The sequence below is a fragment of the Emydura macquarii genome, unplaced genomic scaffold (assembly GCF_026122565.2).
Source record: "Emydura macquarii macquarii isolate MOO-44397 ecotype Brisbane River unplaced genomic scaffold, CSIRO-AGI_Emac_v2 contig_2531, whole genome shotgun sequence".
Lineage (NCBI taxonomy): Eukaryota > Metazoa > Chordata > Testudines > Chelidae > Emydura > Emydura macquarii.
The window spans coordinates 4,496,211-4,517,305 of NW_027132668.1; the positions used below are offsets into that span (position 1 = coordinate 4,496,211).

The 21,095-nt window shown below is 40.5% G+C and overlaps 1 protein-coding gene across 1 annotated transcript in view; it reads left to right on the forward strand.

Annotated features, from left to right (window-relative positions):
* LOC137163411 (vertebrate ancient opsin-like) overlaps positions 1-21,095 on the forward strand; it is a 120,509-nt gene that overhangs the window by 41,129 nt on the left and 58,285 nt on the right. Inside the window, exon 2 of the mRNA XM_067563614.1 lies at positions 2,898-3,223. Coding sequence (XP_067419715.1) covers positions 2,898-3,223 — 326 coding nt within the window. The remainder of the gene's footprint in view (positions 1-2,897; positions 3,224-21,095) is intronic.

The following is a 21,095-nucleotide window of genomic DNA, read 5'->3' on the forward strand; positions in this document are numbered from 1 at the left end:
TAGCATTAAACATTCACCCACTCCACATATCCTCATGACAGTAAGCATGACAAGGGGGAAAAAGGGGCTCTGAAAGGTAGAGGCAGAGCCTAGGGTGAATGAATGGCCTTCTCCTAATAACCTTTTGCCTACAACTCAGAAAGCTGCTTCAAGCATTTCTTACTAATGGTAACTTAGACATTTTGCCAAACAAAGTCACTCAGATCTAAATTCAAATATGGCCCATGTTCCTTAAAAAAGGAATCATTTACTTATGCTCCTGTAATTATTTTCAGATCATATCCATCAAGGTGTTCATCAAAAGTATGGGAATGAGAAAAGTTAAGCATTCTTTTTCATATTAATTATTTGGTAGGAAAAGTGCAAAGAAGTAAAAGTGCAATTAAAGTCATGAGGGACACAAAATAGGTGAGGTAATATCTTTTTATTGGACCAACTTCTACTGGTGCAATGTACAAGCTTTTGAGCTACACAGACATGAAGAAGTGCTCCAATAAAAGATATTATCTCACCTACCTTTTGTCTTTCATATCGTGGGATCAATGTGGCTACAACACCACTGCAAATAATTCTAGTCAGTACTGGCTAGCATAAGTGAGAATCTATAACAAAATAGTTTCAGCTCTAGTGTCAATTATGTTATAATAACTAAGTTATAACATTGATCCGTCACATTAAGATACTTGAACTTAAAGAGAGAAAGGTGGAGGACTGATAACATTTTCGAATTCAGAAGAGATCTACAAGAATGACAAGCTCTGGAAAACTTGCTTTACTGGGAAAGACTTAAGAGGCTCAATCTATTTAATTTACTTTAAGTTAAGAGTTGACTTTACCACAGTGTATAAGTACTAGAACGGAAAAAAGATTTCTGAAACTAGAGGAATCTTTAATCTAGTAACATAAAGTATAGATATCTATAGTATACATAAAGTATTGATATCTATAGATATAGATAAAGTAACATAACAAATTAACATAATAAAATCCAGTGGCTGGAAGCTGAATCTAGATAAATACAGGCTAGAAATAAGGTACAATTTTTAACAGAGAGTATAACTGACAACATACCAAGTGATGTGGTGGATTCTCTATTACTTGAAGTCTTTAAATCAAGATTTGATGTCTTTCTTTGACAAGATATGGGCTTCATACAGGACTTACTGTGTGAAATTCTATGGCCTGTGTTATGCAGGAGGTCAGACTAGACCACAGTAGTCCCTTCAGGCTTTAAAATCTGTGGCTTAGATCCTCAAATTGTGTAAATTGTTGTAGCTCAAATGAAGTCAGTGGAGCTCTGACAATTCACACTTGCAGGTGTACATATACTGCTGGCCTGACCTTCCACTGTCTTTCATCCTACCTAGTCAAATATGCCTGTTCAGCGCCAGTGCAAAATGTTATCAGATCAGAATGGTAGCAGTTTATAGCCTCTTTGCAGAGGGGTAAATTAACTACACAAGATGCATGACAAGGGGAATCAGGCTTTCACTACAGGAAGAATGTATAATTCTGGGGTGGAGCGACAGCAGAAATTTCTACACCCTGCAGCTCACCCAATCCAGAATTTATGCTCTTTGCATGACCGACTCGCAATATGTTTTTTGAACATGCTCAGGATTGTAAAGAAGGAATGCACCTTACAAAGGTGATATTTTCAAACAACTTATTACTTCATGTAGAAAAATGCATTTCCACTGGGAAATACTAAAAACGTTAGGGCTTCAGAGAGTTTTCTTGAATGTTAGTAGTTCTAAAGAATGAGTGCCTTTAAAGAACAGGTTAGTCCAGAAGAATTTGATATACTGTATAGAGCTGCTGGCTCCAGTGTGGATTTCAATGCAGAGATTAACAAAAGGCATTTCCACTGATACATCAAATGGTCTCATAATGAAGACAAGGGTATTTAGTTTTCTGCTACCAGTCACAGTCCACTGCAACTGCACCTCTATTCCCCCCATAGTCCAGAAAAGGTATCCATGCTAAGCTTCCAGCTCTGCAGCTATCACCTTTCTTGGTGATCTGTGTCTCTCCCCCTTTTGAATGAGGTATTTCCAGGTTGGACAGTTCCCTGATTATACCATGACCTCTGCCGCAAAAGACAGACTGCCTAAGCAGGCCTGCTTCACGTCTCTCCTCAGAGATGGCATAATTGCCACAGTTACGTTACCACACTGCCCTTTATAAGCAAACACGTTTATTCTTAAAGTGCAAGCATTGCAGAGAAAACCTATTAAAAACAATGAAAGGGCCTACACACATGCTAATAAGCTTATCTGGCATCATCCTGTGTCTTCAACAAGGGCTCTGGTTGGTAATTAGTCCTCCAAACCCCACACAGTGGTTTTTTCTGTGGTCACAAATTCATCAAAGCTTTAGCTCAGAACTGGCTCCCAACTCTTGGGGGGCTTCAGTGAGCCAAAGACCTCTACCAACCTATCCCTAGGGATTGGGGTCCCCATGGGACAGAAGGTCCTGTCAGTTTACTGGATCAGAAAGAAGGCCCTGAGTCAGTTTTAACTCAGGCTATTTAACCAAAATTTTTTTCTTTGTCAGTAGGTCCCTGGAGAATCCAGTTTGAATCAGTGTCTGTGAAGCTCTCACCAGTTGATGGCACCTCTTTGGAAGTGTTGCAACTGAGTGAATTTGCCTAATCACCCTCCTATTGTTCTTAGTTCCTGGATAACTATAGTCTCCCTCACCCGTGGTGATACATGCAGTCCCTCAATAATACATAAACATTTGCACTTTCAATACAAAGTACTCCTAAAATACTTAAACATAATTCAATAGGGTTTAAACTTAATTCAGTAATATGTGTCCAGGATATTGTCAGATCTGTCACACTGGTGCCATATGAAACAGTGGTACTAAATCCCTACATTTGTTTGTTGCAGGCATTGTGTCCCTGATCTCCTTGGCCATCCTGTCTTATGAACGCTATAGCACCCTCACCCTATGTAACAAACGTGGGTCTGACTATCAGAAGGCTCTGCTAGCAGTTGGTGGTTCCTGGCTTTATTCACTGATCTGGACTGTACCACCGCTCATTGGCTGGAGCAGTTATGGGATTGAGGGGGCCGGCACAAGCTGTTCAGTACGTTGGACCTCCGAATCAGCTGAGTCTGTGTCCTATATCATCTGTCTCTTCATATTCTGCTTGGTCATTCCTGTAATGGTCATGATATACTGCTACGGGCGTCTCCTTTATGCTGTTAAACAGGTAAGGTACAGTATGCTAAATATAGACAGTATAAGTGATCTGAGATATGTTGCCTCTAGGAAATATAATTTTCCTTTAACTATCTGGTTTTAAGCTGCAGTACTGGTAAGGAGGGAAAAAAAGGGGCAGAAAAAGTTTTGGAGAAGGAAGATAGACCTCACCAAGTTTTCTTATTCTTCTCAAATTGAAACAGCTGTCTGGTAGCCAGGTAACGTGCTACAACGCATGCTGGTTCTCAGATTAACAAAATGGAACAGCAAAATATTATATGTTAAACAAGCCAATGCATTTGGATGAGCCCTGCAGTCATAGCAACGAGGACTTGAATTTCATCATTGTTCCCCATTTCGGTCCTGTATAGGTGACATTCTCATATGCTTTGCCTCTTAAAATACTAGGTCCTAATTCAATACTCATGTAACTCCTCTGCAGGCAGTGAAGTTACACTTAGGATGGAGTTTGGCCTTTCAATTTTATGACACGCATACAATTTTTTTCTTCAGTTGATTTTTAAAGAAGACAATGCGCAGCTCCTTCTTACTACTTTAAAGAACAGCATGATGATCAGGCACTCTGAATCAGACACAGCTGGCTATGTGACACTGTGAAGTTTTGATACTGCTGGGACAGTGGTGTAAGTTGGTACTGAATAAGAAAGGAAGGAGTGAATGCTTAGATCTTGTCTACCTGGGGACACTCTGGAAAATTAAAATGGATTAACTAACGGTTTGAAGTTAAAGAGCATTAACTCCCTGTATGGAGACTGTTATTCAGAAGTAAAGTAGCCTTAGTTCCTGTTTTAGCTTAATCCTTGGGGATTCATTTTACACCTTAGTTAATTAGTCTTAACTTTCCTGAGTGTTCCTGCGTATATAAGCTCTTAGAGGAGGCCCAGAATAGAGTGCATACTCCTAGTAGTGATCACAAAAGTATCATTTTTTAACTCATCTCTTGCTTCCCTAAATCTTTTGTGCTGCCACCCATCACCATAGCATACAAATAGCTATATATATAAACTACCGATAACATACCTCATTTGGCTGTAGAAAATGTCACTTTACTCACAGTTTTATATTAAAAATCGAGTCATATTCTTTTCTCACGTATGTATGATTGGTCTTAACCTGGAATAGAAAGCATACTGAAAGAGCAAAGTATTGGAGGCAAGATTTGAGTGTAATCCATAGGCACACTGAATTTAGACCCAACGGGATTTCTGCAGCATGTGGTATAGAAAAAAAATGCTTGATTTTATTGACAGTTGGTGATAACGGAAAGAAATAAGCAGTGGGAAAGGTGTGAATCCTCTCCTGAGGCTTTTAAAAAGACTGGTTTCTGGTGAAGTCAGAAAATCAGTGGAAAATAATATGGACATTTAGGTTAGAGAGACATGGATTTTTTGTAAATGATGGAAATGGAAAGGAGTCAAACTTAGGTCTTGCATATTTTTCAAAGGGGCGCCAAGGAGACATGGGAGCTAAGATTAATTAAGAACAAAGAAATTACCATACTGGATTAGACCATATCAATACATAAGAGATGTATAGATCCAGGTCTACAGAAGTAGTTTGATTACTGCGAAGTCTGTATCAAATAAGCACTGAACTGTCAGACCAAGCATCTAATTCACATCCTGTTGATATTTTAAAAATCTTCTTAATAAGACTCCTGTTGATGAAAAATAATATAGCAAGATCCTGACCTCATTCAGAATGTATACTTAATTTTCAGTGGTATGACTTTTCTGTAACACATTCAGGTAACATGACTTTTCCAAAGATTTCCATGGTTTCCAGAAGGTTCAGCCATGACTTCTATATAATTTTCAAAAATTTACAATGGCAAGTTTACTTAGAATGTTTTTTCTCCAGTCTTGTGTCATTTAACTATTCTTAATCTCATTCTATGCAACTATCTTCTGTAAAATGCTAGAGAACATTAATGTACTCAAGCCAGATGAAGAGATGAGCTGTGAATGATAAGAAATTAACTCCTCTCTATATAGAAATGGAGGGAGTATTTTTGGTAATAGAAACATATTTGAGAGGTTGCTATGTGCATTTTAACGTTGTTTTTGAGTGCATTTGAGTTCATTACCAGAAAGCAGCACCACATTCTTGCTTTATAGATGAAAAGATGAGTCTTTTTGTACACTACCTGTAATATATTAGAAGTAATATAGGTCTGCTGCACACCATAATAAGCATAATAGCTCTGCTGTAGCTGCTGGCAAATTTTCTATGATATACCTTATTACACTTTTATAAGATATGAAAGAAGTTTGTTTATTAGAACATTATATGCATAAATTATATTATACTCTGAGATTAAGAATACAGGAGTTATGCCACTATTAATCCTGTCATGTAGATTCACTGAAGTAGAAGAAATATCTTAATAGACAGGGAATAGATAATGCAAAAACTGGCATGGTGCCTATATTTTATTTTCAGGGAATGTAATTGTGGGTCTTCTTTTCTCTTTTCCTTTTCAGAATTTAACAGGATAATATAGTTTTCTGGGATACTGTGTAGTCATTTGTAAATAATTCATTGGTAGAATTTCACAAGAATTTCATTAACATGCAGATGTTGCAAAGGATAACTTTTTCCAAGGAATGTAATAAATTCATACATCTGTGTATGAATATTGAAGAACACCTTTTAAAAGCAAATATAATAAAACTACACTAAAAAAGTGACTGGTCTATTATCAGAGTCCCTGTGATTTAAGGGTCTCAGAAAACTTCCGAGTGTTTTTTCAAGTATGTTATTTTAGGACATGTTTTCCTGCAAGAAGATTTATCCTGGAGGCTAGGATTGGTTTGTTAGACTGTTTGCTGCCAATCTTATGGAATGTACCTGGGAAATAGAGATGTCCACCCTGATAGGGATTGGACTACAAAAGAGTAATGGGGCTGTGACTGGGAAACACTAAAATAGGGAAATGTCTATATTGTGAGAATATGATCAGGGAACCTAGGCAGAGACTGTTCTGCATGGAGAGCTATAAAATAAACCATGGCTTTGGAAGCTGTTAGGGTTTCCAGGGCTATATCAAGGTTTGAAGATAGACACACAAAGATACAAACACTTTCTGACTTTTCTTCAAAGTCCATATTTACTCTCTTGCTAAGCTGGTGTAAAATTTATGTCATGTTTTAATGAGAATCAGGTTTTGCCCATAGCAGATGTTGAATGTTCCACTTATACTTTAAGAGCTGTGGTGCTGAGCAAGATTCACTAGAGGAGTTTGGATTGAGGAGCTGTTAGAAGGATGAGGGTGCAGAAAAATTATCAATATCACAGTACACTAATCACATATATTGTGCTCACATTTTGCACTTGTATAAGGAGATGTAATTGGGAGGTTTTTTATTAAACTGCAATTTGTTGGGTTTTTTTTTTTTTTTGTCCTTGGCTTCTGATACATCTAAATGATTCTGTCATGTACCTCTGGGGAAAAATACCCATAAAATAAACATTAGTTGTTTTACCCTTTGGAAACCAGACATCCAAATGTTGAATTATACAGATTAGTATTGAGATTTCAACAGCACAGAAGGTGCAGTATGATTAGATTCCCAAAGGAAAGACACAGAGAGATCACACAAATGAAATATGATGTGTTTGATAAAATTAGTAACATATAAGAAATCTCATCAGCCTACTTGATCTCATCCTTGCATAGCAAGAGACTTTTCAAAAGGATAAATGACCAGCTAGAAAAGTGATCAATTAATAAAGATTCCAGACTGGCTTTATGTGGAATCTCAATCTTCTAATCTATTTAATCAGGACACTCTCTCTCAACAAGGCTGATAAGTGCCTTACAAAATGTAACTAGAAGACTTCAAATATTCAAGAGGCGTGAGAGTAGTAATTCAATCAAATGTCCAGTTTAACACATGAGTCTGAGTGTATAGTTCTTATTCATGCAAAAGACCTTAGGTGAACAGTCCCAATGATGATCATGGACAAAAGGCTAATGGTCAGACTGATTCCTTGTAGAGCTGGTTGGAGGTAGGTGGGGGGAATCAGTTTTTCCCACCCATGAAAAAATATATTTTTCAACAAACAATGAAAAATTTTCATTTAATTTTGATTTTTATTTGGTTTTCCAGAACCAAATTTCCCCCCCACACACACCATTTTTGATTTTGAGATATTTCCATTTTATCTCCATTTTCACTTTTTCTGCCTTTTTTCCACTGGAAAAGGGAGAGTAAAGAGAAAAAAACTAGGGATCTAGTTCCTAAAATCTATTTCCCTCAACTTTTCTTCCTTTTTCACTCCCCCCTCTTCCAGTGAGGGAAAATTGGGAGGGGGGGGGGGGAAGAAAGTCCCAATAAAAACTAAAAATTGAATTTCTTCTGAATACTGAAAAAAAAAAAAAAGAAAGAAACTTGCAATGTGAAACAATAACATGAAAAGTGTTCATTTGGATTTTTTTTCATAGAAATGTCGAAATTGAACTGTTTTCACAAACGTTTTGATTTTGACAAAACTGTATTTTTCTACAGAAAAAGACATTTGGTTGAAAAAATTTAACCAGCTCTAGTTTTTTAGAGATGTCATCTGGAAATGTGGTAGGAGAGGGAGGGCAAAGAGAGAGAGAGCTTGGTTCTGTAGAAATCTTGTGGCCACTACAAAACAACTTCACAGCCCACTTTAGGGTTAGAATCACAAAGCTGAGAATTACTGTACTAGGGATGGCCATTGTAACTATATATGTAGGATTAAAAAAAAGAAACAACTAACATGTATAGATCTTTGTAATTCATATCACATACACAAAGAGCAAGAAGAGAAGTTGTCTTTGAATTCATTCATCCTTTTTCCCCCTGAAGGTCTGCATTGTGGAAATATGTTTTTTAATGTGTCTCCAGAGAAGCATAATCCAAAGGTTGAAATTTAACTCCTAAATGGGTACTATCCCCCAGGAATTTTTAATATGTGGGGAGAAAATAAATAAGTCCACTTGAGTGAGAAATGGGCAGTCTGGTAGTACTATGTCCACTGTCCCTCCAATACTCTGCTCTTCTGCCTCTACTACTTTGCCCCTCAAAAGCCATTCATTAAACCAGCTGGGAAATGAAATAATATTTGTTTCCTAGTACATGACCACAGTTGTTCTATTAAAAAGGTGCTATGGCCCCCACTTCCAATTGGACCACACCGGATGGATTAGGGAAACAAGTCCTTTGGGGTTTTTTTGTGACCCTGTTCACTGATAATTCAATTTTTTTTTGTCTTTTTGAAATAAAATATTAAGTCATTAGCAAAACTGATATACCAAAGAAAAGTGCCACATCATAGGCTGCCCAGCTGTACTTCTCCCGCTCACCTCCAAGCTGTAAAACTTCTAAAGGTTTCAGAAGAAAATTACAGATCCCTCACTATTTTGTTGAAGAATAAAGTCCTAGTGTGAGAACCTGGCAAAACTCATATTGACTTGAATGAGGCCAGAATTTCACCTCTAGTGTATTTCTATTAGTAAAACCTTTTAAAAAAATTAGTCTCACATTACAATACTCTGCTTAACTGGAAGTCACACAAACAACATGTGTATTGTTTGTGTTAGCTTAAACCGAGAGAAATATAGTTTTGACTATTAAGATTTCTGTATGATGTTCAAGAGGCTATCATTAAAGCACAGCCAATCCATTTTTCCACAAATGAGAACATGATACTAAGAACCTAGATGACAACCTAGTGATAAAGTCATGCTCATAAGAATTAGATAATGTTTCAACACGTTTGTGTTCATAGTACTGAATAAATGAATTAAAACGTCTGGCCATTTCCTCCAGACATATGGATCCCCACTATGTTCCCTCAAATTTGAGTCCTTTGGCTGTTGTTTTATTTTAAATCAGTGTCACCATCCAGGAGCTTCCCATTTCCTTATTTATGGACCCATATTGGTCTGTTTAAAAAATGTACCATTAGTATTGACTACTGGGAGTCATTTAGAAAATACAGAAACACAGATACTGAGTTGCTTTTTTGACTTAAAGATAAATGTACAGAAGTCCAAAACACTGGAGTTGGGAGGGTAATAAAAAAATCATGACTATTCATTTGAAAATATGAAAATTCTCTCTGGTCAGATTTACTCTCCTTTTATAGAAGCTTTCCTTGAGCATTCAAGGCATCTAGTTTCTTGACTCAAATATTCACAGAAAGTGAATTTCAGTGTTCGCTCTGGAAGTGCTTGCCCACTGATCCAGTCAGAAACAATACCATGTGATTTACCTGGCCAGTCTTCTATTCTGCAAGCAGAGAGTAACTTTATTGATTAAACACAAAGACAAAAGCTACCTTTTTAATTTTGAAGCAGACCGGATGATGCGTTAAGAGGCATTAAAGTAAAATTCCAGAACTAGCCAGCTCTGACAACTCTTCTGGTTTGACTAGGAGGTAAACAAACAAACCAAAACTCCAAAATGATTGACAAAAGAACCGTGGTAGGATTTAAAAAGACATGCTCTTGGGAGTGCAGGGGAAAATCAGTTTAAAAACAGACTCAGGAATCCCCTGGGAGAATCTGGGGGTTCTAGGCCTGCCTAGGTTGTCAGATTGGAGGGTCAGACTTTCGGTAAGATAGAGATGCATGTGGACTGTTTGTTTTGAAGCTCTCTCTCTCTCTCTCTGTTTTGTTACTAGCGCTACATAGAGATTATTTTATTGTGAGAAGGTTATTAGTCACTGTATCACAGGTCATAGCTCCCAAAGGGGAGAAAAGCATGTGCCCAAATCCAGTCAGATCTGCTCAGCAATAAGCAGCTGGTACACATGCCCAGTGCAAGGGCATGTCTACACAGCAAAGAAAAAACCCCTGGCTGGCCCATGCCTGCTGACTCAGGCTCAGGCTGTGGGGCTGTTTCATGGCTGTGTAGACTTCTGGGTTTGGGCTGGATCTCTGGGCTCTAGGACCCTTGAGGCCTGCAAGCCCGAGTCAGCCAGCACAGGCCAGCTGCAGGATTTTCTTTGCTGTGTAGACATGACCTAAGAATGGACGACTTGTGTGATTATACCCTGAGACAGCTAAAGGTAAGAGGCTTAAGACCTGAGCTGTGTGCCCTGTAACCTTGGCACATAGCTCACCTTTGATAATTGACTCTGACATGTTCTGGAATTTGCATTCATGGTGTATATATAGAAAAATGTTGAGAGGACGTGTGATGCATCAAAGGCTCCTGAGAGTTGTTTCAAGGTGATCACATTCTGGGAGACAGAAGGGAGCCATGATTAGGAATGAGTCTCACAATGAGGGAGTCTAAATATATTTACATCTTTGTATATAAACTTCTGTACGCCTGCATTTTGGTTCACTGACTGGCATACTGCATCTAGAAAACATTCGTCAAATGTCATACCGTACATTTTAGGGCAAGGGATGTTGGTAAATGCTGTAGGTCAGAAGGCATGATGTGATGCTATTTTGAATTATCTCCTTCAGGCAAAAAACTGAGCAGCATTATTGTTTCATTGTGTCCTTCAGAATATTTTATTAAAGACTTAGAAGGAAAGTAGTATAGTAATTCTACAGCAGAACCAAAGAAATAGAATAGGAAATGGAGAATCACTAGTTGGGTTTGAAACTTCCTATGCTAGTGAACAATGTCAGAGATCTGAAGAACAGAAGAGGTTGTGAAATAGGGATTTCTGACTGCTTCCTTTGTTTTATGGTTCTGTTATATGAAACAGTTAAAAATCAGACTACATGAGCTGTCTTTTAAAACATTCAGGAATGCATAAGGAAAGAAGATTTTTTGAGAGTTTATTCAACTGTCAGGCCCATTTGATAATGATAGGCTTTAAAGCTATATTAGGAAAAATTATCCAGTGATTCAGTAATAAAATACATTATCTCCACAAGATTAATCAAATGAAGGAAGATGGATAAAGTTTTGATTAGTCATCACACAGTAATATGCCTCCAATATGCTTATATTTGTTGATAAACTTAGTTTTCTAAAACTTTATCCTAAATTAATGGACCTGAGCTGGACTCATTTTGAGAAATCTAATAAGGCAGTTAATCTGCAACACGTGTCTCTTCCAAGAGTTCTAAATGAAGACTATTTTACATGACCAGATTGTTGCAGAAGAAGAGGCCAAAATGTGATCTGTTACTTAGGGTATGTCTGTACCACATAGGTTTGCTGATGCAAGTTATGTCAGCAGATAGCCGACACAGTTAGAATATTGTCTGTGCATGTGTATACTTGGCTCCTTGTGTCATTGTTGCATGTACTCCCTAGGAGTTCTGGTGCTAATGCACAGTGCAGTGTACCATGGGTAAGTATCCCAGTGAGCAACTCACCACTGTTCAGTACAGTCTTTTGGGTAGTTTTGGCCATGCATGGTGGAGCAGAAGCAATTATTGCAGGGGTGACTGGGAGCAAGGCGGCAACTTCCCATAACACAGTGTTCTACAACCCACAATATTTATTATCTCTAGCCCATAATTTTTGTGTCTGTTTTCAATTTTCCTCAAGCCCACACTGGACTTGTCGCTGTCTGCCATCTCTGTTAGAAGCTTGGAGCCTGAACAGCTCTGCACTATTGTCATGAGCATTGCAAGCACAAGATGCACAATCCTCTGGTATTTGCAGAGCTGCCAGAAGAACATTGGGGAACATGATGATTTCTTGGAGGATAGATTGCTGGGGAGATAGCATGAACCAATTCATGGTTGTTGGTTGCATTCACAGAACAACTGTAGAGATGGAGCACTGTCTCTGGACCCAAGAAACAAGCTCTAACTGGTGGGATCACATTGCAATGGAGGTTTGGGATGATGAACATCTGCAGAACTTTTGCATGTACAAGGCCACTTTCCTGATCTGTGTGCCGACCTCTTCCAACCAAGGGACACCAAACTGAAAACTGCACTGACAGTGGAGACGCGAGTGGCGATTGCACTGTGGAAATTTGCAGTGCCAGATTGCCACCAGTCACTGTGGGCACCATTATCATGCAAGAGTGCAGAGTCATTAATTGCCTTCTGTTATTCAGGACTGTGACTCTCGGCTATGTGTAGGACATAGCGGATGGATTTGCATCAGTAGGGTTCCCAAACTGCGGTGCTGCAATAGATAGCACACACATCCTTATTTTGGGCCCAGATCACCTGGCCACAGAATGGGCTACTTCTCCATGGTTATGCAAATGTTGGTGGATCACCAGAGACAATTCACTGACATCAACGTTGGCTGCTCAGGGAAGATGCATGAGCACAGGATTGTTCAGAAGCTGCAAGCCGGGACCTTCTTTCCCAGCTGGTGGATTACCAGCGGTAATGTTGAAATGCCAATAGTGATCCTGGAGGATCCAGCCTACTCCTTACTCCCCTGGATCATGCAGTTGTATACCAGCCACATCTACAGCACCAAGGACAATCATCAACAGGCTCAGCACGTGCGGAATGACTGTTGAATGTGTTTCTGGTAGATTGAAAGAGCACAGGTGTTGTTTACTCACCAGACTGGATCTCTGTGCCAAAAATATCCCAATGGTTATAGTTGCCTATAGTGTCCTGCATAATATTCGTGAAGCAGAGGGGGAATCTTGCTGCAAGGGTGAAGGCTGAGCAGCTGTCTGCTCAATTTGACCAGCCGGAACCAAGGGCTATTAGAAGAGTTCAGCGTGGTGCTATACGGCTCAGGGAGGCTTTGAAAGAGCACTTGAACTGTGAGCCACAGTAATGCGTTGTGGTGTACTGTGCTCCACCGGACCCTGCTGTTTTGCGGCCGGGTGAGATTTGTGTGGTGGGAGACAACTTTAAGTGTGGACCTGGACACAACTAGGTCAGTGCCAGGTGGCTTACATTGACCTAACTTTGTAGTTTAGATCAGGTCTTTGTGCAACTTGGAGACTTTCAAGGTTGTTTTGGGTCTGCTTCTAATCCAGCTGAAGTCAATGTGATGTTTTGCCACTGACTCCATTTGGCTCAAGGCCAAAACTTTTCAAATCTGGTCCTTTAAAATTTGGGTGTGGCCTCATTTTCAAATGTGCTGGCACCTATTACTCCCTTACTTCCATGGAAGGTTGCTCAGCTCCAATGATAAGGTAACTTCCATTTAGGCTTGACTTCATTTCTTCCCTGGGGGGCTTCATGTCCCCCTTTTGCCCACACTCTGATAGTATTGGGGAAGAATTATAAGTAACTGTGCCCTGTTTGTCCAATCCTTCCCATGAAGAAATCACAATTACATATGAAATAAGCAGCAAGGACCATCAATTTGCATATGAACGCGTTTCAATGCAAATTTGCATTCTAGTCTCTCCCTTAGACTGATGAGACGGAAACAATTAAAAATAAAATCTTGTGTTAAGCTTCCTTTGCCAACAGACTAGCAGGGTAGGTGTGGTGGGAGGAGAGGAGGAAAATGAGAAAAACCCCTGGCACACTAGAAGAAGCAGTATGATTGACTAGCAAACTTAACCGTCCATGTAGCTGATTCAGAGTTTAATGGTGAAAATAATACACTAGAATTATATAGTTCTTCATGTACAATAAGCCTCAAGCTTCATCTGGTATACACGAGCTGTGGGCTGAGGCCTTTGTGTCTAGTGGTGGTTTGATCTTTGCCAGATTCTGCATTGTAAGTCATTGCAAAAGACTTTAACACAAAGCTAGCAACAGGAAACGGCCATTTTTTGATGCTGTAATAGTAGCATTCAGACATGGTGATTGTAATTTTTTCAGCCTATTACCTGGTACTAATGATATGTTTTAAAGTTTGAGGGCAATTAACCTTCCTAAATGATAGTAAAAAGCTCAAAGCATTTCTAGCCTCTCTCCAGTGCCAACAAGCAACAAGCCATAAAGGGGTATGGCTCCCTACCAGAAAGGCACTGTTTTCCATGTTTTATTTGGCAGGGCTTAATTCTTTGAGAATCTAATTGCCCTCAAACCTCAATGACTCCCACCACTGAGGGCATTCAGCATCTTGTAGGTTGAACCCTTTTCATGGAAAGTTAGTTTTACAATAGTAAGGAAACGGTCATGCCTATTTTTACCGATGGTTAGTAACACACATGGGTAAGTGCAATGGATGCAGAATAGCCTGGAATTGGACTATTCATTTTTAATGCATTTAGACTTCTCGGTAGATCAACTCTAATACCAGAGATTGTTAAAATCCTTCTGCTCATTCCCACAATCCCCATAATGCAACACGTTACTCTTAGTTCCCCCATCTCCCTGTCCTTCTCATTCACTCATGATCTCAGACCCTATCATTCCCCACATGTGGTTCCTTTCCTCCTCCCCCAGCCCTGATGATGACAATAAGTTTATGGCACCTTCACTGTCACAAATACAAAATCTTTACAAACAGTTAAGCTTTGCAACACCTTGTGAAGCAGGTATTATTATCCCTGTAGTATGGGGGGAAGGGGCATGTAGAACAAAGGAGTTAACTACAGAACTCTTGGTGTGGGGAATTTTCTTTATCTGCTAGTTGGATAGCAGTCTCCGGCACACACCTTCCTGCCCCTCATATCCTCAACTTTCTCTTCAAGAACATGAATATAAAGCAAGCTTTGCTTTGTCTTTGAGTTAGTTCTTACGTTCCTTCCTTTGTAGTAAGGTTGATGGAATTAAAAGGTTGCTTTCACTGACTTATAAGGAGAAATCATTTGTGCACTTCGTTTTTAAAGGTATAAATAGTACTGTCGTTGTACTCTTTCTGAATTGTCTGAATTACTGGAAGCCCATTAAGTGAAAAGAAGAATCTCTTATAGTTCTTGTTAGGCTATTGTGAACACTGATTTCAGGGCTGACTATTTTTGACCATAAAAAGGGGCTAAGTGTATGTACAGTATTGTGACCAATGCATTTTCAAGGCAGTGTGCCTGCAGTTGTAGAATCCAATATTTCTGTAAGCTGAAAAGTCAAGACATAAAGATAACTGGGTAACATCTGTTTTTTCTCCATATTGCTGCAAGAGCCAAAAGCTCAGGTGCCTAGCTGTCAGATGGTTAATATAAGGTGAATCCAATCAATGCAGAAAGCCTTCTAAAGAGTTTAGACATATCAGCTGTTGTCAAGGTAGTCACTCATTGCATCTAGCTTAGGAATCTTTGGAAACATTCAGCTGATATCATTTAATGTATTTTTAACTAACAAGTGCAATTTTAATGTTTAAGCACACATGCAGGATCACTTTCAGTACCTTCACTTATTTAGGAGCAAAACATAGATCCTTCCCATTCATCTGTTGGGACGTAGACAACAAAGAAAAAAAAGTTATGATCCTGAGTCTCCTCTCACTTTTACTGGTATAAATCATTAGTAATTTCATTGAATTCAGTGCTACAGGACTTTCATTGAATTCAGTGTAGTTAAAGTCACACAAAACTAAAACAAGTATGATCAGGATCAGGTGCTATATCAATCCACTGTAAGTCAATCTAAAAATGATCCTTGGGAACAGGATTTCCTTTTTCTACCTTTAAGGAAACTTTAAAGACACCGGGGGTGGGGAAGGGAGAGAACTTGTCACACACAAACTAACAAACTTTGAAACAGACACGTTAATGACAGCATTGGAAGAAACCTCAATAAGTCATCAAGTCCAGCCCCCAGGCCTGTGGCAAGACCAAGTAAACCTAGACCATCCATGGCAGGTATTTGTCCAACTTGTTTTTAAAAGTTTCCAGTGATGGGGACTCCACCACCTCCTTTGGAAACCTATTCCAGCTCCTAACTATTAAGAACATAAGAATGGCCATACTGGGTCAAACCAATGGTTCATCTAGTCTAGTACCCTGTCTTCTGACAGTGGCCAATGCCAGATGCTTCAAAGGGAATGAACGGAACAGGTGATCATCAAGTGATCCATCCCCAGTTGCCCATTCCCATCTTTTGGCTAACAGAGGCTAGGGACACTTTAGAGCATGGTTTTGCACCCCTGCCCATCCTGGCTAATAGTCATTGATGGACCTATCCTCTATGAACTTATCTAATTCTTTTTTAACCTTGTTATAGTCTTAGCCTTCACAACAACCTCTGACAAAGAGTTCCACAGGTTGACTGTGCATATTGTGAAGAAATACTTCCTTTTGTTTGTTTTATTCTTATAGTTAGAAAGATTTTTCTAATATCTAACCTAAATCTCCCTTGCTTCAGATTAAGCCCATTATTTCTTGCTCTACCTTCAGTGGATAAGGAGAACAATTGTTCACTGTCCTCTTTATAACAGTCCTTAACATATTAGAAGACTTATCAGGTCCCCCCTCAGTCTTTTTTTCTCATGACTACACATGCCCAGTTTTTTAATCTTTCCTCATAGATCAGGTTTTTTAAACCTTTAATCAATTTTGTTGCTTTCCTCTGGACTCTTTCCAATTTGTTCACATCTTTCCTAAACTGTAGTGCCCAGAATTGGACACAATAATTCAGCTCTGTTCTCACCATTTACAAATATAAATCAATCAAATCAAATCAAATCAATTTGCTCTGAGATGATACTTAAAATGCATAAGGTCACAGTTTAAGGACTAATTCTGCAAAGATTTTTGATGCTGCATAATGGTATGAGATTGTTTTCAACCTAGATGTAATAATGGGAAAGGTCAAAAGTAAAGAGAGACAAGATATATAGAAGGAAGAATCATTTATATTTATTTTCACTTTAGAAGTGAGAACTGAGTGAAAGTGTTTTTTCTACCGTAGATCAACCCTTCTTATGGGCTAAATGGTGACTTCAGGTACAGCCCTGAGCAAAGGGTTCTGTGTGAGCAGCTACAACTTAGAGGTAGCACCAGTTGTGACTCTCAATCCCAAATTCCTACCTTCCTTCTCCCTGCAGGGTGGGTGTGGGGAAGTAATCTACTGCTAGCCTATACCAAGTAAGTTGCTAACCACCCCATGACGTCTCAGCTTCTCTGGCCAGTGACTGTGTGGAAGAGACTGACCATTTCCTACTCCTTTCCTATGCTTCCTGCTCACTCTCCATCCATCTACTCTGGGGAAAGAACAAGGAAGCAACTAACTCTCCTACAACCTTGGACTGAAATAACCTACGTAAGTTTATAAGGAGGGTTCTTACTTACACTTACTCTTTTGTGTGAATGCAATCTCAATCTGGTCCCAAATTGTTTGAAAATATAGGTAAAGATGTTAAACGCTAAATTCTGTTTACACTTATTCCTGTTCGGTAGTACTTTATTTCATGAACAGTCCCACTGACTTCAATGGAGCAAGATGCTACACAAAATTAGTAAAGGTATCAGAACTGGTACTAAGATATGATGATTTTTTTAAAAAAAAAAGACCTCTCAAGCCGTGTGCCTTAGTGCTTGTGAAATGATTTGTGTCCCCACAAATTATATACACAGATACACTTTGCCCATGCAAATAATTTAGTTTTCTAGTGCAGAAGATGCATACAGAATTGCATGTGCAATATCAGAAGGCAAATGGAGGGCATTTTGAAAATTTGTTCCCATACCACGTATATCTACTGCAGCAGTTTCTTATTGCAATATGTAGTCTAAAAGGCTTGGAGGCTAAGTGGAGAAATTTGTGTTTACAAAAACACTTTTAAAAAAAAAAAAAGGTTCATGCACAGACAAATTTCTAAACACTGTCCTACAATGAAATAGAATAATTAGAAACAGTATTCTGAGCATTGGCATACAGATGTCATTTTAAATAGAGCTGGGTAGGAAATGCATTTTCAGGTCCATGAAAAGTTTCAAGTTTCTGGAAATGTTTTCATTACAAATTGGGACGAAACTCCAAAAACCTCAGTTGTTTTTTGTGGACTTAGAAGTGCAATATTTTGTTTCATAAGCACCAAAAATTTTTAGAAGTCGCTGGAGCGTGTACACACCATAGTCTTTGCGCCAGGCTCATGTGTCCGGGCTCGTGTGGACGTTCAAAGCAGTGCACTGTGGGTAGCTATCCCACAGTGCAACTAGCCATGGTGGCTGTTGGGACGAGTTTCATCATCCCATGATGCAATGCTACTTTCCCCTCCCTTTTTCCCCCAAACAAACAGGAAACCGATTTTCGCACCGTTTGTTTATGCCGCGCGCTTGCCATTGCTGCGGAGACATGGAGCCAGCTCAACTCTGCACTATTATTGTGAGCGTCACAAATACATCACGGCTTACCATTGAGTATTTTCAAAGTAGAGCAGGAAGCCAAAGCAGAGGCAACTGCGATGCCACTGAGGCTGCCCTGCTACAAGCCATCGAGTGGAACAATTCCCGATTGCTGCAGGCTGTAATGCATCATCTGCAGTCTGTGGATCGCCGGTTCTGGTCCCGGGAAACAAGCACAGACTGGTGGGACCGCATTGTTATGTAGCTGTGAGATGATGACCAGTGGCTGCAAAACTTTCGTATGTGAAAGGCAGCTTTCCTTGAACTTTGGTCAGAGCTGGTCCCATCCCTGAAGCACGTGAATACTCTCTTGAAACAAGCTGTGATGGTGGAGAAGAGAGTCGCCCTCGCTCTATGGAAGCTGGCAACCCCCGACTGTTACTGCTCGGTTGGGAATCGATTCGGAGTCGGTAAATCTACAGTGGGAGCTGCCGTGATTCAAGTGTGCAGGATCATCTATAGACTTCTGCTGCGAAGGCTAGTGACTTTGGGAAATGTGCAGAACATAATGGATGGGTTTGCCGCAATGGGTTTCCCAAACTGCGGGGGGGCCATTGATGGGACGCACATCACTATCTTAGCGCCTGCCCACCTAGCAACTGAGTACATAAACCACAAGGGGTACTTTTCCAAGGTCCTGCAGGGGCTCATGGATCACAGGGGTCATTTCACTGACATCTGTGTGGGGTGGTCTGGGAAGGTGCATGACGCGTGCATATTTCAGAATTCAGGGCTGTTTTCTAACATGCAGGTGGGCACTTTCTTCCCTGACCAAAAAATAAACATCGGGGATGTGGAAATGCCAACAATGATCCTGGGGGATCCTGCTTACCCCTTGCTGCTTTGGCTAATGAAGCCATACACCGGGCATCTTGACAGTGACAAGGAGTGCTTTAATAACAGGCTAAGCACTTGCAGAATGGTTGTTGAATGTGCGTTTGGGTGTTTAAAGGCCAGATGGAGGAGTGTGCTCACTAGGCTGGACAGGAATGAAAAGAACCTCCCGTCAGTGATATCTGTGTGCTGTGTTTTTCGTAATGTGTGTGAAGTGAAAGGTGAGAGGTTCCCGCAGGGTTGGGCTGTGGAGGCAGAAAGACTGGCCGCCAATTATGAGCAGCCCGATGCCAGCGATATGCTGAGAGCTAACCGTGGAGCATTTTGCATTAGGGAAGCATTGAAAACCAGGTTCTGCAATGAGATGCTGTACTGATTTCTGTCTCTGTATGTTATGTGCCTTTGCTTAACATCCCCCCTACCATGGATATCAGTACCTTCCAAATCCCTCCTGAACAAGATATGATTTAATAAAGAAACGTGTTGAAATGATGCAAACTTTTATTTATGAACATTCAAGTCAGTGGGAGTGGGGTGCTAGTGTTCATTCACAGTCTCAAGGGGTAGTGTGGTTGCTTGCAGGCCAGCTGTCAGTGGGGCTGTCGCTGCTTTCTGCTTGCCTCCACCGAGGTGGAGTGCACCACGTACTGCAGCCTGGCCATTTTTCTCCAAGACAGCTTGGGGTGGGGGAGGGCAGCAAAGCCATAGGTAGAGGAGTGTTATGAAGGGGCTGCAGCGGGACTCTGTCCTGCCTCTGCTCCTCCTGAAGCGCCACAAGCTGCCGGAGCATGTCTGCCTGGTCGCACATGATTCGCAGCATCTCCTGCGTGGTACTGCGATCATGCTCCTGAATTTTTCTGCGACTCTCCCTGTCCATGTCCATAGTCTGGGACAAGGTCGGCTGCCACGCTCTGAGCTCTGTCTCTGCGGCTGCGGAGGCGTTCATGAGCTCGTCAAACATGTCGTCTCTTGATTTTTTTTTTCCTCTTTCTAATCTGCGATAGTCTTTCCACAGCATTTCTAGAGGGTTGGGCCAAGGCTGAACGAAAAGAAATGCACAAGGTTGCCACTGTTAGAAAATGGAACAACTGCAACAATGTATAAAATACTCCCCTTGCAGTGCACAAGGCAAACCCAGACCCTCATTCCATTCCTAACATCCCAGGAGGGTCGGCTCGCTGTGCCATTACGGAGATGGTAATCCAGGGGCACTTTACTGTGCTACAGAGAGGATTAATGATCTTTAAAAAGCTCATTTCAAATGCCCTGTGTTAGAGGGGTGCCAGGGCAACGTGGTTTAATTTGGATGAACATTTTGTCAGGAGGCAGCCACAGGGGATTTGAGGACAGCGCGGGGGAGTTAATGGTCTCTTCTGAAACCAAATCAAAATAATTAAACTGACTTGGTAGGACACTACAATGGGGACTACAGAGATACAGGGTATCTGCTGTACAGCTCGGGTATTTTAAACATGCGCCGTCTTCCCTAGGTGACCATGAGCAATATCAGTCTCCTGGGGGTAATGCACGAGGCAAGGGAAGATTTGCTGCACCCAGCGGGATACCAGCCTGGCCCCAATGCCGCTATGCTGTGTTCCGCCATGACGCCGGCTCCCTTGATTACAGCGTGGCGCGGCAAAGTATCCTACCGAGGAGGAAGGAACAAGAAACCTTGTGTAAAGGGTAACAGATTACCTACATGAGTTTCCTTGAGATATCAACTGATGATTCTTGGAGCATATCTCTGCACATAAATAAATAATCTGTTCCGGGGGTAACCCCCCAGTAAAGTCATCTAAATGCCTGAAATCCCCTTCCTGGACTCCCTCCCTCCCCCCCCTTTTAAAAGAACAGAACCGCTAAGAAGAAAAAAAAAATCACCAGATGTGCCTTCCCCGGGATCATTATTG